At 35.0% G+C, this 16,277-nt stretch overlaps 1 protein-coding gene across 1 annotated transcript; it reads left to right on the top strand.

The window, feature by feature from the left end:
* Positions 1-9,875: 9,875 nt before the first annotated feature.
* Positions 9,876-13,138, top strand: LOC137729595 (uncharacterized). Its single transcript, XM_088678419.1, has 2 exons — positions 9,876-12,497; positions 12,592-13,138. The coding sequence occupies exons 1-2, from the start codon at positions 9,950-9,952 to the stop codon at positions 12,939-12,941; spliced, it is 2,898 nt and encodes a 965-aa protein (XP_088534545.1). The 5' UTR covers positions 9,876-9,949; the 3' UTR covers positions 12,942-13,138.
* Positions 13,139-16,277: the final 3,139 nt, after the last annotated feature.

Raw genomic sequence — 16,277 nt, 5'->3', positions numbered from 1 at the left:
TATTGTTGCAAGTTTTAATGAAATGGGCGACATGTTGCTTTGGGTTGCCTTTTCCATCGAACTGCATAAATTTTGGGGGTTGATAACCCTTGGCATCTTCAAAGCATCAATCTTCTTAGAGTAAGGCTTTGAGTACAGTACGGAGTCATGTGAGTTTCCTTCGTATTGTGCCTTGATGGTGCTTGCGATCATCTCCTGTAGTTGCTGGATAGAGAGATCCCATGAATACCGTTGCTTGGTCTAGCTTCAGCTTCTCTTCGACTTTCTCCGCTGGAGGCTCTTCTTCTTCGTCGACTTCTTTCTTTAATAGACCAACATTTGGGTTGACTTTCACGTCGAGCTGCGCATCTAGTTGGTTGACGAGTGCGGCGATCTGTAAGTCCTTTTCTTCCACAGTCCGTGTGAGCTTTGCGATTGCTTCATTCATCTGAGCTAGCGGCTCCTCGATTGAAGTTGCTCCAGTGGTCATGACTTGCATGGTTGTACTGCCGCTCGAGTCTGCATCGGAGAGTAGGGACTCTGGGTATTTCCTCGGGCTCTCCCCTCTTGGCACCCTTAGCGAGGCTAGGGTGATCATAGGCTCGTGCCTCATGTGCTCTTGTTCCTTTGACAGAGTTAATGCAGGGGCGGAAGTCGCGGCAAAGAGAGTTTTTGCCTTGCTTCGGGTTGTGATGCCCGAAATATCACCACTTGCGGCGATGATGTTCTTGTTCTTTGCTTTGATTGCGTGAACATCTTGATCCTTTCTTAATGCCATTTGCGCTTTTTGATAATTTAAGGATAGAGATGAGAGGTAGAGAGATCCCACCGGGCGTGCCAAATTTGTAAACACGAAAGTTCCTGATGAGGAACGAGACAAGAACACGTGTACAAAATAATATTTTGTATTAATGATTTTGGGGTTACAATCTCTTTGTAGTTTGATCCTTTGATTCGATCTCCGTAAGGTGTTGATTTGTGGATGTGCAATTGATCCAAGGGCTGTCAAGGCTTGATCTTGGATGAACGGTTTCAAGTTTCTTCAAGGGCCGTTGAGGCTTGATCTCGAAGGTGGAAGTTCTTCAAGGGCCGTCGGGGCTTGATCTTGAAGGAGGATTTGACGAAGAACGAAGAGAGCTTTCTTGATCCTTCGGGATTTGCTTGAGAGCTTTAGAGTTTCAAAGCTTCAAGGTTTTGGTATGATATCAATTGGTCCTTTCCCCCCCCCCCCCTTATCCCTTGATGGAGAAGCCTATTTATAGGCTTTGAGAGTGAATCACCACCATCCATTTTTTTGGTGAAGTGAGTGGATGTTGTAGGTGAAATAAATGGAGTTGGTAGGTGAAGTAAGTGTGTGATGTAGGTGAAATGAATGGAGTTTGTAGGTGAAATGAGTGTGTGATGTTGGTGAAGTAAATGTGTGAGGTTGGTGAAGTAAGTGGAAGTTGTAGGTGAAATGAGTGTGTGTGAGATTGGTGAAGTAAGTGTGTGATGTAGGTGAAATGAATAAAGATTATAATTTTAATACATTGGTCAACATTTATTTCACTGAAATTTCAATGTCTACATGAATATTTGATGTTACGACAAGGAGATTGATTTATTATATACTAGCAGATGAGCACACACTCTGTGTGTGTGAACAATTTCATTTTATTTTTTGTTATTGATTAAGGGGTGTGATTAGTTTTTAAAATTTTAAAAGAAGTATAGAATAATGATGATTGGACAATTTCTCTTAATAAGTGTTTTTTTTCTTAATATTACATAATTACTGTTTTATTCTTCTTATGTAAATATTGAATATCAAAAGTGAGGGTAAAATAAAAAAAATAGAGATATGATTATCATTTTGTCAAAAGGTACAAAATTACTATTTTTCCCTCCTTATGTAAATATTGTGTATCAAAAGTGAGGGCAAAATAGGTAAAAAAGGGACAAAAAGTTGACAAGGAGGGTTATCTTAATAATAGTATAGATATAAAAGACTACAAAATAGAGGAGTATGTTAAAGAGATTGTTATGGTTTGCCATCAATCTTTAATGCTTTTACATCATTAGGAATGCCATTGGTATGTTTGCATGGACTCTCTCTCTCCCTGATGACCTGAACTTAATAAGTTTGAAGCGGACATACAGGCGGGTTTTGGACTCCTCCTGGTTAACCCAAGTGGTGAAAGAAAGTGGCAAAATGGGTTAGGATTGAGATAGGTAAGGGTCCGGTTCCCTGAAATTGTGATTGGATTTTCTTGGACGCATGTCAAAGCTAAACTTATGGGTACTGTATTGGACATAGTATACCACTAGAAACTTCAACCCGCGCTCTGCTGCAGGATTGAAAATTGTATGGAATATTATGTTTGAAAGTTAAAAGAACAATTCATCAGTTGTGCAATGGAAAACATAGCATTAGAACACATCCAATAGAGGAAAAAAATTACAACAAACCTTCATTAACTGTCGATGGAATACTAACAACAAAAATTTTCTCTGTTTTGAAATCATTGCCAAAGATTTTCAAACTCACGATCATTAAGCACAGGATCATCTGGAAGAGGAAGAGGAAGAAGAAGTCGTCGTTCCTTCTGAGTCTCATAAGTTGTGCCCACTACAGTAGGTGTCCCTGAAGCAGCACATAATTATGTAAGCAAAAAAACAAATTCATAAAAGACCATTGAAATCAATTTTCAAAATGAAAACATTTAAGAAGCTTAAACCTGAATCAAATGTCACTATTCGATAAAAATAAACTCAATATTTACTAAATGAATGTAGAACTTGTATTGCATAATATGCCTACTTCATATAATTGCTAATAAAAGGAACAATTCCTTATCCATATGGATATTATAAGGAAAATCAATTCCATAGTGTGTCCATTGCTTTCATTCTCAAGCACACAATACAAATAAACCAATGAAGGATAAAACGCTTAAGTGAACTAATCAATGTCATTATATATTTACTAATTGCTATAACTCAAAAACGCGGAATTGTCTTTAACTTTTTTCTCAATTCTCTATACAACAAATCATAACGTATAACAAAAGTGTATATTTATATTTATTTATTATCTCTATACTAAAACGGGGTGTACCATTGACCATCTATCTTTACTTCATACAACAGACAAGGATTGTCTGCCCTCCCACTTCCGGTGCCCTCCCGTGCCCTCATGTTTTGTGTCGTCACGGTTAAACCACGTCAACATTTTATGTTGTTTTTTTATAGAGATAATAAAACAAAAATGAATAGTAATATAAAATGTTGACGTGGCTTAACCGTAACCACACAAACAGGAGGGCACTGGAAGTGGGAGAGCAGACAATCTTTGTCCGTTGTATGAAGAAAAGATAGATGGTCAATAGTACACCCGGTTTTAGTATAGAAATAATAAAGAACTAACTATTCACTGTCATGATAATAACTAACATGCATAATTATACTATATACTATCACTACTCCCACTAGTTCAACAAATCTAGGGTTGTAGTCACTCCCATATTGACTGCATGCTTGTGAAAAACTGCATTTGATAATACCTTAGTGAGTGGATTAGCAAGCATTGCATGAGTGTCAATGTAATCAACCTTGATCTCTCCAGATTTTACTTTCTTCCTTGTCAACGCATATTTGGTGTTCAAGTGCTTAGTTCCAAGAGACCTTTTATTATTCTTAGAATAGAAGACAGCAACTTTGTTATCACACCAAATTTGAACAGGCTTTGCTATAGAATTTATGATCTCGAGGCTACTGATGAAGTTTCTCAGCCATATAGCTTATGATGTAGCTTCATAACAAGCTACAAACTTAGCTTGCATGGTAGAAGTGGCAACAATATCTTGTTTCACACTCTTCCATGACACTGCCTCATTTGCCAACGTGAATATATACCTGAAGTTGACTTAATTGATAACAACCTCATCAAACTTCAAAGACCACTGTCTCGAGGCCTATTTGAATCCATAAATGGACTTGTTAAGTTTACAGACCAAATTCTCTCTCCTTTCTTGAATGAAACCCTTTGGTTGCTTCATGTAGATCTCTTCCTCAAGATTTCCATTCAAGAATGCAATCTTAACGTCTATTTGATGCAGAAGTAGGTCAAAGTGAGCCACTAGTGCCATGATCACTCTAAAAGAGTCTTTTGTAGAGACTAGAGAGAATGTTTCATTGTCATCAACTTGATAGGAATTTTACCACCTACCAAAGTAGGGATAAAATCACACAAAATACATGCAAGAGAACAAGGTTGTTATAGTATAAACGGCTCAAGCAAGGTCGTTTTCCTCTGGTATTATTTAAAACAATTTATGAAAAACCATAATCCTAGTTAATTATCTGAAAGTCAAGATTGGAAAAGGTTGATTTTGAATTTAAAAGTATTAAAAACGAATTTTAATAAAAGTAATTTAGAGAAAACAACTACTAACCAAAGAGAAAAGATTTTTGAGAAACAAATTTGAAAAAACACTAGGGTTCCGCCGTCACCCTAACAATCCTACGTAGTTATTCTAATTCCTTATGAATTACACATGCATATTTTGAAGATTAGGTTTTCCTAAAGTATGCCCTACTTGGAACCCCCAATATAGAACGTATATCTAACATGCAACCCGTCTGTGGCGTCCAGATCGAATGTGAACATGCAAGACTCATTAAGTTTTGTGAAAACCTTTTGAAAAACCATATCACTCCTAAGACGTGTCGTCCATCCTAAGTAGTTACACATGTTAATCACAAGAAGCCTTAGTCAATTTTAAGGACAGCCCTCCACCAAAATTGCATTAAATTACTTTTCTAAATATCCTAATGGTCGCGAATCACTAAGACAAATAGATAGTTTAAAGCACAGTGATTAACAATCCAAAACTTGCATGCATAAATTCATAAGCAATTAAATAAAAACTACATATTCATGCTAAGGCTCAAGGCATTGCCCTAGCAAACGAAACTAGTTACTAACAACCATAAAACAAAATATTATTAAGAATATGGATAGAAAACACCTTGATAATAAACTTGAATCGTTAAAAGCTCTCCAAAGCCAAAGTATTGCGTTCTAACCCCCCCCCCCCCTTTTTTTAACCTATTGGCTAAAAAGCCTTATTTATACTACTACAAAATAAAATCCTACCTTGAAAGGGTCTTAGAAGAAAACTAGGAAACATAATTAAATGACAAAACAGAAAATAAAAGGTTTCCTATTTGAACTAAAATTCGGAGTTCTATGAAAACCATACTTTTGACTAACCAAATAAACTCCAATTTTGGTCCCAAAAGGTCTCTTTTGAAAGGTGAAGACGTCCCCTACAAATCCTCAGAAGGAATTTTCCTCAAAATATGCCATCTCGACTTTCAAAATATCTAAAATGTCTAGAAACATCAATTTGGGAAACCTGTGCGCTGGGCCTTAATTTCATCGCCATGGTCAAACGGCTTGGTAGAAAAATCTGGAATTTTGATACAATCATTTTGAGAGACACACGAACATCCTCCAATTAGAATCACTCCAAAATTCATCCGTTTGATCACTTTTTGCTCCAGAGGAATTCGAATGTCCTACATTGAAAATACATTACAAAGTATCAAAATTCTATCAAATAACTAATAAATTAATACTAAGAATAGGGTAAAATACATAGTATAATATCAACTCATCACAACTCATTCTTGCTAAGTGTATCTCTTAGCTACAAGTCTAGCTTTGTATCTTTTGATATCACCCTTGGAGTCTCTCTTAGTCTTGTAAACCCACTTACAGCCTATTAGTTTGCATCCTTGTGGTAGCTCAACCAACTCCCACACTTTGTTCTTATTCATGGAATCCAATTCTGATTGCATAGCTTATTGCCAATGTGCATTACTAAGACTCTCAATTGCCTTCTTGAAGCTTAATGGATATTCTTCTTGGCTATTGAACTCAGCTTCTTGCAAATACACAAAGAAATCATCTAAGATTGCAGGCTTTCTTATGCAAATTGATCTTTTGGTTTCCATGCGCACAGGCTCAAAGTTCTCTTCTTGAATAGTTGGTGTGTTGTTCAACTGCACAGGTTCTTCTACAATCACTTCATCTTGTTGAATAGCTTGTGGTGGTTCTATAACTCAGTCATTTTGCACTGGAATTGGTACAATAACTTCATCTGTCATAGCATCACCTAGGTTTTCTTCTTGCATTGTTGTGGTCTCTTCATTCCAATCAAGATTATCCTCAAACTTATCATCATTAGCTTCTTCAATGAACTTGGCTCTCCCAATTTCAATGAATCTTGAAGTATGATTGGGGCAAGAAAACCTATAACCCTTGGTTCTTTCTGGATATCCTACAAAGAAGCATGTGATTATTCTAGGGTCCATCTTCTTCTCCATTGGATTGTATGCTCTTGCTTCTACAATGCATCCCTAAATTCTCAAATGATTTAACACTGGTTTTCTGTTAGTCCACAACTCGAATGGTGTCTTGGGGACAAACTTGCTAGGGACTTTATTTGGCAAGTAGTTTGCAGTTTTGATTGCTTCACCCTAAAGAAAGGTAGGCAGTTTTGAATTACTCATCATGCTTCTCACCATCTCGATTAAGGCTCTATTTCTTCTTTCACTAACTCCATTTTGCTCAGGGGTGCCTGGATTGGTGTATTGAGCAACAATTCCATGCTCATGCAGAAACAATGCAAAAAGACCAAGCTATCTTCCAGATTCACTGAACTTTCCATAATACTCTTCACCCCTATCAGACCTTACTACCTTGATTTTGCAGTCTAATTCTCCACTTCTGCCTTATAAATTTTGAAAGCAGCAAAGGCACTAGACTTTTCTGTCAACAAGTATACATACCCAAACCTAGAAAAGTCATATGTGAATATAATGAAATACTTGTAGCCATCGTGTGTTTGTGTTGGAAAAGGTCCACAAATGTCTGTGTGGATTAGTTATAGCAGCTTTGTACTTCTAGTTGAAACCTTTGTCAATTTTCCCTTAATGCAGTTAGTACAAATTTCGAAATCACCATAGTTCAGTGATGGCAGAATTTGTTCTCTAGTTAATCTTTGCATTCTCTCTTTTGAAATATGCCTTAATCTCTTGTGCTCTTAATCTCTTGTGCCATAACTTGGATGAGGTGTCGTTTGTCAGTGTTCGTTTATGCCCTGTTGTGTTCACCACACTTATTGGTATATTGCAGTTTATTTTGAACATATCACCAATCAATACTTCATCACCAATTAGGTTGGAACTTCGAAATATTTAAAAACCAATCTCATTAATATCAAACTTAAACTTTGATTTAACAAGCCTACTAACTGAGACTAAGTTCATTCTCATGGATGGTATATAAACAACATCAACTAAATCTAGCAAAAAACTAGAAAATAATTCAAGCCTAACTACTCCAATGAACTCCATGGCAACTCTAGCTCCATTGCCCACGAACACTGACACCTCATCCTTGTTTGGCACCCTCTTACTAATGTACCCCTGCAATGAGTTTGTTATATGAATTGTAGCACCAATATCAAGCCACCATGTATCATAAGATATCTAACCAAATTCAATTCAAAACAAACTGAAATTTTATGCACCATACCTTTGTTTTTCATACTCTCTTTGTTTTCCTTCCAACGATTATACCTAGTGAACTCCTTTTTCTGATGTCCTATTCATTCCAACACCCTTATGAATTCTCAAATGGTTATTGCCCTTATTGACCCTTCCAGCATCTCTTTTGTTGTTTCTCTGTGGAAGGTTGTCTTTTTCATTGGGAGGATGCGACAAGCATAGAAAGAATTGAGGGAATTGTGAAGTGCGTTTTCTTACCCATTGTGCCTTCATTTATAATAGTAGGGAATGTTAATTCCTTACCCTAATAAAATTACAACTCTAATAGGATAATATCTAAAGATAAGATATGGTAGAATCCCATAAGAATTTTCTAAGATTTACATAATCACATTCCTAAACTATTAGAACTGCAACAGTTTTTAATTTTTAAGTAACTAATTATAGGATATATTTGTCTTTATAGAGGTGATTAGAAAGTAAACTAAAATCTTATGGGATGTTAGTGTTATTTTTCAACCGTGAGATAGTTTTGAAAAAACACGATAAATTTCATGGGTGTTAGTGTAATTAACGCGTCATATGTATTGATGAAAATTTTAATTCAAAATGAATTAAAATATTTGATTTAAATATAAATGATATGGATGTGTTGTGATTATACATGATCATTGCGTATACAACTATTAACTCTTCGAGAAAAAACGTAAGTACTTTTTCAAATGGTCACTTCCACATCTATATAATGGTCTCTTCTTATTATATAATGAGTCAATGATCCAATTTAATCCAGGAATACAGTCTCATGTGAGTTATTTCATTTAGAAATCAAGCGAGTCTTTGAGAGAGTTCAACTTAATCGTAATTGAAGACATGATCATTGTATTTGGTGAAACAAGCACTGATCAACCATGAGTACCATGATAAGGTAAATTATCTTAAAGAGAAAGAACCAGATTCTTAACTCGACTTTATTTTCAAAATTAACTTAATGTGCATTTTATAATCGAGTATGTATTGAATTATTGCAGTTACATGAATTATATATTTTATGATTTTCGGTGTGATTAAATATACCATTAATACCAAATGCATCATTCTCATATTGGAAAATTCTAATGTATACCTTACTAATTGCTTTCAATACTTAGCTAAACTTCAATTTGTTTGACAATATGAATGATACTGCTCAAAATAAAACTCCAAGCTTTCCAATTTCAATTTTAAAGATAAGAGAAAAGACTTCAACACAAAGTGTAGGAAAATTCAAAGTCTTCCCAGACAAAGAAACATAATGGAAACACCACATTCATGTGTGGACCATTTTTGTTCTGGATACTCTTTCTTATCTTGTATCATACGGTATGTGAGCTCAATGGTCTATGGTTTCTAGATTGTTGCCCTCGTTGACTACTAATGCCCTTTTTATCTAATTACATTTTCATTTGCGTGGTGGTAGTTTTAATCTTAAAATTTGACATAATTTTAAATAAAGATAACCTTAAAAATTCAGTAGAAGTTCAAGGTTTCTCCCATTTTCTTTAAGTTCAATAACAAAAACTTAAAAACATCATAGGCTTGTAATTTTTAATATAGAAAACTAGATTTTAATCCTTAAGATGAAGTTTAGAAAAATGTCTTATACAATTGATTTTAGTCCCTAGACTCTATTTAATGTCATCATATGTATTCAATGTCTCTTTTTTATTCATAATTTTGTGGTGTTCATAAATTAAATTTTATGAAATATTATAAATTTAATTCTCATTATGGTAAGTATCTTATATAAGAAAATATTTTTGTAGCATTTTTTTGGTGCACGTATGTTTTTGCATATTTTCTTTTGTGCCACTATTTCATTAGTATAATATGTTTAGGTACAGACATTTTGGTGCACTAGTTTATTATAATATATTTAGGTACTGACATTTCGGTACACTAATTTAGTATCATATATTTAGGTATGAAATTTTCAGTACTCTTATGTTTTTGCATATTTTCTTATATGCCACTAATTCATTACAATATATTTAAGTACAGACATTTCGGTACACTAATTTAGTAAAATATATTATGATACGGACATTTGGGTACACTAATTAGAAGAAGTTAAATAAATTTAAAATTTAATGTAATAACATTAAATAAGATATCTATTAAATATTTAAACAAAAATATAATATAAATTTGAATTAAGTACATATTAAGGGAATAAAATCAATATCCAATCTACTACTAGGTTTTTATTAAATTTTAATCTTCTTCAAGGATTAAAGTTCAAAAACCCCTTTAATAAACCATTTGGATGAAATGTCAAAAACAAGAAAAACAAATAGAGGATATTCAAATTAGTAATGCATCTCACTATAAGTAAAGCCGTGAATTGCTTAAAAAAAAGGCGTACACAAAAACCATGACTAGAGTTTCCACTTATTGTGATAAACTATGCTTTCTAGCCTGCCTTATCTTGTATTTTCAGCTAGCTTCATCACAAAGAAGTGCTTTTGCTTCTGCCAATTCCACTGAAGCAGAAGTACTTCTCAAATGGAAAGCTAGCCTTCAAAACCAAACCCAAAACAACCTGACCTCATGGATTAATGCAAATGAAGCCCCATGCAATACTTGGATTGGTGTTTCATGCAACTCAGCTGGAAGCGTCAACAGATTAAACCTCACCAATTTTGGTATACAAGGTACTCTACTTGAATTTCCATTCATGTCCTTGCCTAATCTTGCATATGTTGATCTAAGCCTCAATGAACTTTTTGATCAAATCCCACCTCAGATCGGTTCCCTCACCAAACTCATCTATTTTGACGTATCTTACAATCAAATGTCCGGAAAAATCCCACCCGAAATCGGTCTTCTAACAAATCTTCAGGTCCTTCACCTAAATGCAAATAAGTTCAATGGCTCAATTCCTCAAGAAATAGGCCAACTTAAATTTGTCTATGAGCTAGCTCTAAACTCAAACAATTTAGAGGGTTCAATTCCACCCTCTGTGGGTAATTTAAGCCAATTGACTTCTTTAATTCTCTTCGGAAACCAACTTTTTGGTTCTATTCCTCCAGAAATAGGAAACCTTTCGAACTTGGTTAGACTTTACCTGTTTGACACCTATGTATCAGGTCCAATCCCTCTGAGTTTCGGAAACTTGAAAAATCTAGCCGTCATGATGTTGTACAACAATACCCTTTCTGGTTCTATCCCAACTTCTTTCGGCAATTTGACAAACCTTGTATATCTCTCTCTCGACGGTAACAAACTTTCCGGCACCATTCCTGAAGAGATTGGAAACTTGAAATTTGTTGAGGATGTACACCTGGCTGCTAACCGATTTTCTGGTTATTTGCCTCGAGATATTTGTAGTGGTGGACTGCTACAAAGGTTTACTGCAGAAAATAACGAATTTACAGGGCCAATCCCGAAAAGCTTGAAAGGTTGCAAGAGCTTAGTTAGAGTCCGTCTTCAAGGGAACCAACTCAAAAGCAACATATCTGAAGACTTTGGTGTCTATCTGAATCTTCAGTTTGTAGATCTAAGCCACAATAGCTTATATGGAGAAATCTCAGACATTTGGGGACAGTGTCCCAACTTAAAAACCCTACGATTTGCAGGGAACAACCTTACTGGTAGCATACCATCTGAGATTGCCAATGCAACTAAAATTCAAGAACTTGATTTTTCTTCGAATCATCTGGTTGGGGTGGTTCCCAAGGATTTGGGGAGATTGACTACTTTGGTGAATCTAAAGTTGAATGGCAATCAACTTTTGGGTTCTATACCCTCAGAATTTGAAGCATTCACTCAACTCGACTATCTTGACTTGTCCACCAACAAGTTGAATGGCTCAATTCCAAGCATTTTTGGCGAATTGGTCCATTTAAACTACTTGAATTTGAGCAACAACAATTTCAGTCAAGAAATTCCATTTCAGTTGGGGGAGTTATTTCACCTGTCACAGTTAGATTTAAGTCGTAACTCACTGGACGGAAGGATACCATCAGAAATTAGCAATATGCAGAGCTTGGAGGGGCTGAATCTTTCCCACAATAATCTTTCCGGTTTCATTCCAGCAACGTTTGATGGAATGCGTGGCTTGTCGTACATAGACGTATCCTACAATCACTTGCAAGGTCCCATCCCCAACAACAAAGTATTTCAAGATGCTCACAGCTTTGAAGGGAATGAAGGATTGTGTGGAAATGTTGTAGGTCTAGAATCCTGCAATAAGCACGTCTCAAAAAGAAAACTCGTGTTTGCAATCGTTTTCCCTATCTTGGGAGCAGTTTTACTTGCTCTCCTTGCAATTGTTTTCATCAAAACAAGAAGAAAGAAAGAGCCGGGAACAGAAATGAGTGATATCCATGATGAAATTTTTTCAATCTCTCGTTTTGATGGAAAAAAATTGTATTGGGACATCATAAGAGCAACCAATGGTTTTGAGTCCATATTTTGCATTGGGAAGGGAGGATCTGGAAGTGTCTACAAGGCAAAGCTACCATCAGGCAGCATAGTTGCAGTGAAGAAACTCCATCAAAAACTTGACGGCGAGGAGACATCGCAGAAGGAGTTCCACAATGAAATAAGTGCACTAATCAATATACGACATCGAAACATTGTGAAACTTTGTGGTTTTTGTTCGAATTCGCAGCACTCCTTTCTGGTCTATGAATACCTAGAAAAGGGTAGTCTGGCTTCAATCTTGAGCAAAGAAGACGAATCAAAAGAATTGGATTGGAGTAGGAGGGTGAGAATTGTAAAAGGTGTAGCTCATGCACTGTCTTACCTGCATCATGATTGCGTGCCGCCAATTGTACACCGAGACTTATCAAGCAACAACATTTTGCTGGATTACGACTATGAGCCTTGTGTTTCAGATTTCGGCACTGCTAAGCTTTTGAATCCAGACTCATCGAATTGGAGCTCCCTCGCAGGCACATATGGATATGTAGCACCAGGTAAAGTAAAACAGTTCAAATATAAAATGTTGAAATTTGATAATATAAATTTAAACATATATTAATGGCTTGCCCTGCCTTAATTTTTATGCAGAGTTGGCATACACAAGGAAGGTAACTGAGAAATGTGACGTTTATAGCTTCGGAGTGCTGGCATTGGAAGTGATCACGGGAAAAAGACTAGGTGATTTAATCTCATCCTTTTCATCTCCATCTGCGTGTGAAAATAAATTGTTGAAGGATGTATTGGACCAACGGCTTCCACCTCCCACACTTGAAGTTGAAGATGAACTGACAACCATTGCAAGGGTAGCAATCACATGTAGGGATTCGCGACCGCAATCAAGGCCAACAATGCACATGGTTTCTCAGTCGTTATCATTCCAAACTGCAGCTTCCAGTGGAGGACCAAACATCACACTTGAACAACTCATTAAGATTTGAATTGCATTTGATATTGTTTGAGTTGGCACGAAATTTAGATCGTCTTGTTTAAATATATCATATATGTACTCTGTTATATTTGTAGTTAAATTGAGAATAAGAGAAGAGTGCTAGCTGGACTCACTCAACAGCAAGTCACACATGTATTACCACTTAAATGGTTAGACCAAAATATCATATTTAGTATTTACTAGAAATTGGTGCACGCGCATTCTACGGACTAAATTGTATGAAATGTGACATTTATAGATTCACAGTTTTTTGTTTTGAATATATATAAAACTACTTTACCATTCAATCATATTAGTGGAAAACAATTAAACCGAAAAATTAACAACAATTAAATCTTTCCCTAGGCAACTCCGACTCATATGTGATGCGCCTAACTCCAGTCTTCACGTGATTGTAGTACTAGAGCGTATATTATAATTACTCTCAATCCTGTTCATGTCAGATTCCCTCTACATGATATCGTGTGTTAGCATAGATTGGATGAGCACCTGATTTTATTATGCTACTGTTGAGATATTGTGATTTGGCGTATTTATGGATTTATTATTGATTTACAGTTGATTTCATACTTATATGTAGTATGATTTTCTGGAAACTATACATGTTTTACGGCGAGAGGGTTAGTATGTTTAGAAAATAAATGTGTTTTGTAAACCTTTGTTTTTGTCCACTCACCCTTTTGTATTTCGCCCCTCCAGGACCTAATTAGATGAACTCTCTGTGGCATATGAGGAATAGCCGGCGGTTCTAACATACTCCTAATTAATTGTAGGAGATTAATTTCTTGTTGTGTACTAAGTACTTTAACTAGTTCGACTGCACTACTTATATCATCTATGCTCTGAACACTTGTGTTTTATTGGGTTCTACCCACTACTGCGCACTCTCTACTTTAGTTTAAATAAATGTTAGCTTTGGTTTAAATTTATTCACATATTTTAATGCATCAATTTCCTCTTTGGTTACAGTATGCCTCAACTCCGTTCGGGGTGTGTCAGAACACATTAAAAGAACTATAATAATTAATTTACAATTGCAAAAAAATGTGAAAAAAAATATGAAAAAACTCGTGATCATATCCTCTAACCTTTGAGATGGGTACACCATCGTTTGAATTTTTAAAACCCAACAAACCCTCGTGAATGGTACTTTTAGGGGAGTTGAAAATAAATAAAAAATTCATAATAATTAATGTACAAGTGTAAAAATGAGAAAGAATATATCAACGCTCGTGATTGCATCCTCCACGCATAGACAATGGCTACATCTTTGTTTAGATTTTTAAAACCCTCCAAACCTTCATGAATAGTGTTACTTGTTTCGATGCAAAATTAATAAAGAGTTCATAATAATTATTGTACAAGTGTGAAAAATGTAAAAAAAAATCTACAATCACTCGTAATGACAAGTTTTACAACTTTCATGAAGATGTCAACTCGAAATGCGGCACCATAATTCATAAACCTCATATTTATATTTAACCGTCGATTGTTACTTACGCTTTATTTTTCTCTCCGAATTTCATTCTTCAGATTGTTTTTTTTCAAACATGATCTTTTAGCATAAGTAAAAAATGAAAATCTCTTTTCTTAAAAGCCTTCTCCATCTATTATATTAAGAGAATACCCCTTGTCAACTTTTTTCCACACTTTTTCCAATTTTTACCTCACTTTTCAATACAAAATATTGACATGAGGAGGGCAAAATAGTAATTTTGTATCTTTTAAGAAAATGACAATTATATCCTCATTTTTCCTATTTTACCCTCACTTTTAATACACAATATTTACATAAAGAGGGTAAAATGGTAATTATGTAATATTAAGAAAAATATGCCCTTATTAAGAGATCTCATCATCATTGTCTCATACTCTTTTTAAAAAATTTAAAAACTAATCAACTTTTTTAAAAATTTTAAAAACTATCACACTCCTTAATCAAAAACAACAAAAAAAATTAAATTGTTCACATACAAAATGTGTGCTCATCTTCTAGTATATATAATGCAAAGTACACCACTATCTAATTGCGTTTTATGTTTATTAATACTTATTTGACATGGAACTGATAATGCATGTTATGGTTAGGTCAAGATTTCTACATGCCAATTTAAGGCTGGTTTGGTATTGCTGTGCTTTGAAAAAAAAAGCTGATTCTGCTGTGATGTGAGAATAAGCAGCCGTGAAATAAAGCAGAAGAGTGTTTGGTAAACTTTTTTATAAAAGTGCTTTTGGAAAGAAAAAAAGCAGTATGATAGTGTTTGGTAAACTTTTATGTAAAACAGCTGTGACTGTATGAAATGACAAAAAATGGTATAATAGTATGATATTTTATTTAATATTACTATTTTTACGTGAGGATTTTGTGTGGTCGTGGGGCCCACACCCCATTTCCCTTATCCCCGTGTCTTCCCTTCCCTCCCCTAATTCTATTTTTCCCCTCCTTACACCGAGTTTGATACTCATCTTCCCCATTCCCAAATTTCCTTTTTCATTCTTGCCCATCTCTTTTCTCCGTCTATTTCTCATCTATCTCTTCAACCACCCATCTGCTTCTTATCTCTCTCTAACCCCACAACCACCATAGTTGTGGATCCACTAACACGCAGCTTCAATTCCAGATGCTGGAGTGTCGTTTTCATGTCAGATGTAGCACCGAATGGGTTTTAAATTCGATGTTCGCCTCAATGTCAAATCAGACCTTAATCGTCCATAAATGTCCCCACGCAAATTTATATTAAAAACGACTTGCACATAATTTCGAGGTAATAAAATAAAACTGTCAAAGTCACCTGCTGACAAAATTATGCAAAACAAAATATCTTCTTTGTTATGATGTATGAGGTTTTCAATGTCGAAATGTCTAAAGTGATCACTAATGTCAATGTCTGCCATAGCATGGAAGAAAATAAACACATGATTGGACCAGAAAATGGAAGCGCGTCAATATCATACTTTGAATCTGCCAAACGCAACTAACTAATTCCTAGTGAATGTTGTTCAATAATTGAATAAGCAATATTCTTTCTGTCATAATGTAAATAGAGAAATAATATATTTTTTGTGTTTTTCTACTTATTTTATTTTTTTTTTTTTTTTTTTTTTTTGAAACACTTTTCTACTTATTTTATAATCATAAAGTAACTGCTTGAAAACTAGACACTCAACTTGCAAAGTTTAAAGATTAATATAACTACTTATATTATATATAATGCGATGTCTAAACGCCTTTTACATTTTGTTTTTGGTACTAGTTATTGACCTAGAATTGGCCAAGTCAAGCGTTTTATCCCTTGTCATTTTATGAGTTTTCCATGCTCAACTT

This window comes from Pyrus communis, chromosome 10, assembly GCF_041283825.1.
Source record: "Pyrus communis isolate YQ-2024b chromosome 10, ASM4128382v1, whole genome shotgun sequence".
In the NCBI taxonomy this organism is placed as follows: Eukaryota; Viridiplantae; Streptophyta; class Magnoliopsida; order Rosales; family Rosaceae; genus Pyrus; species Pyrus communis.
The sequence above is the reverse complement of the archived record's forward strand: the minus strand, read 5'-3'. Positions and strand labels throughout refer to the sequence as shown.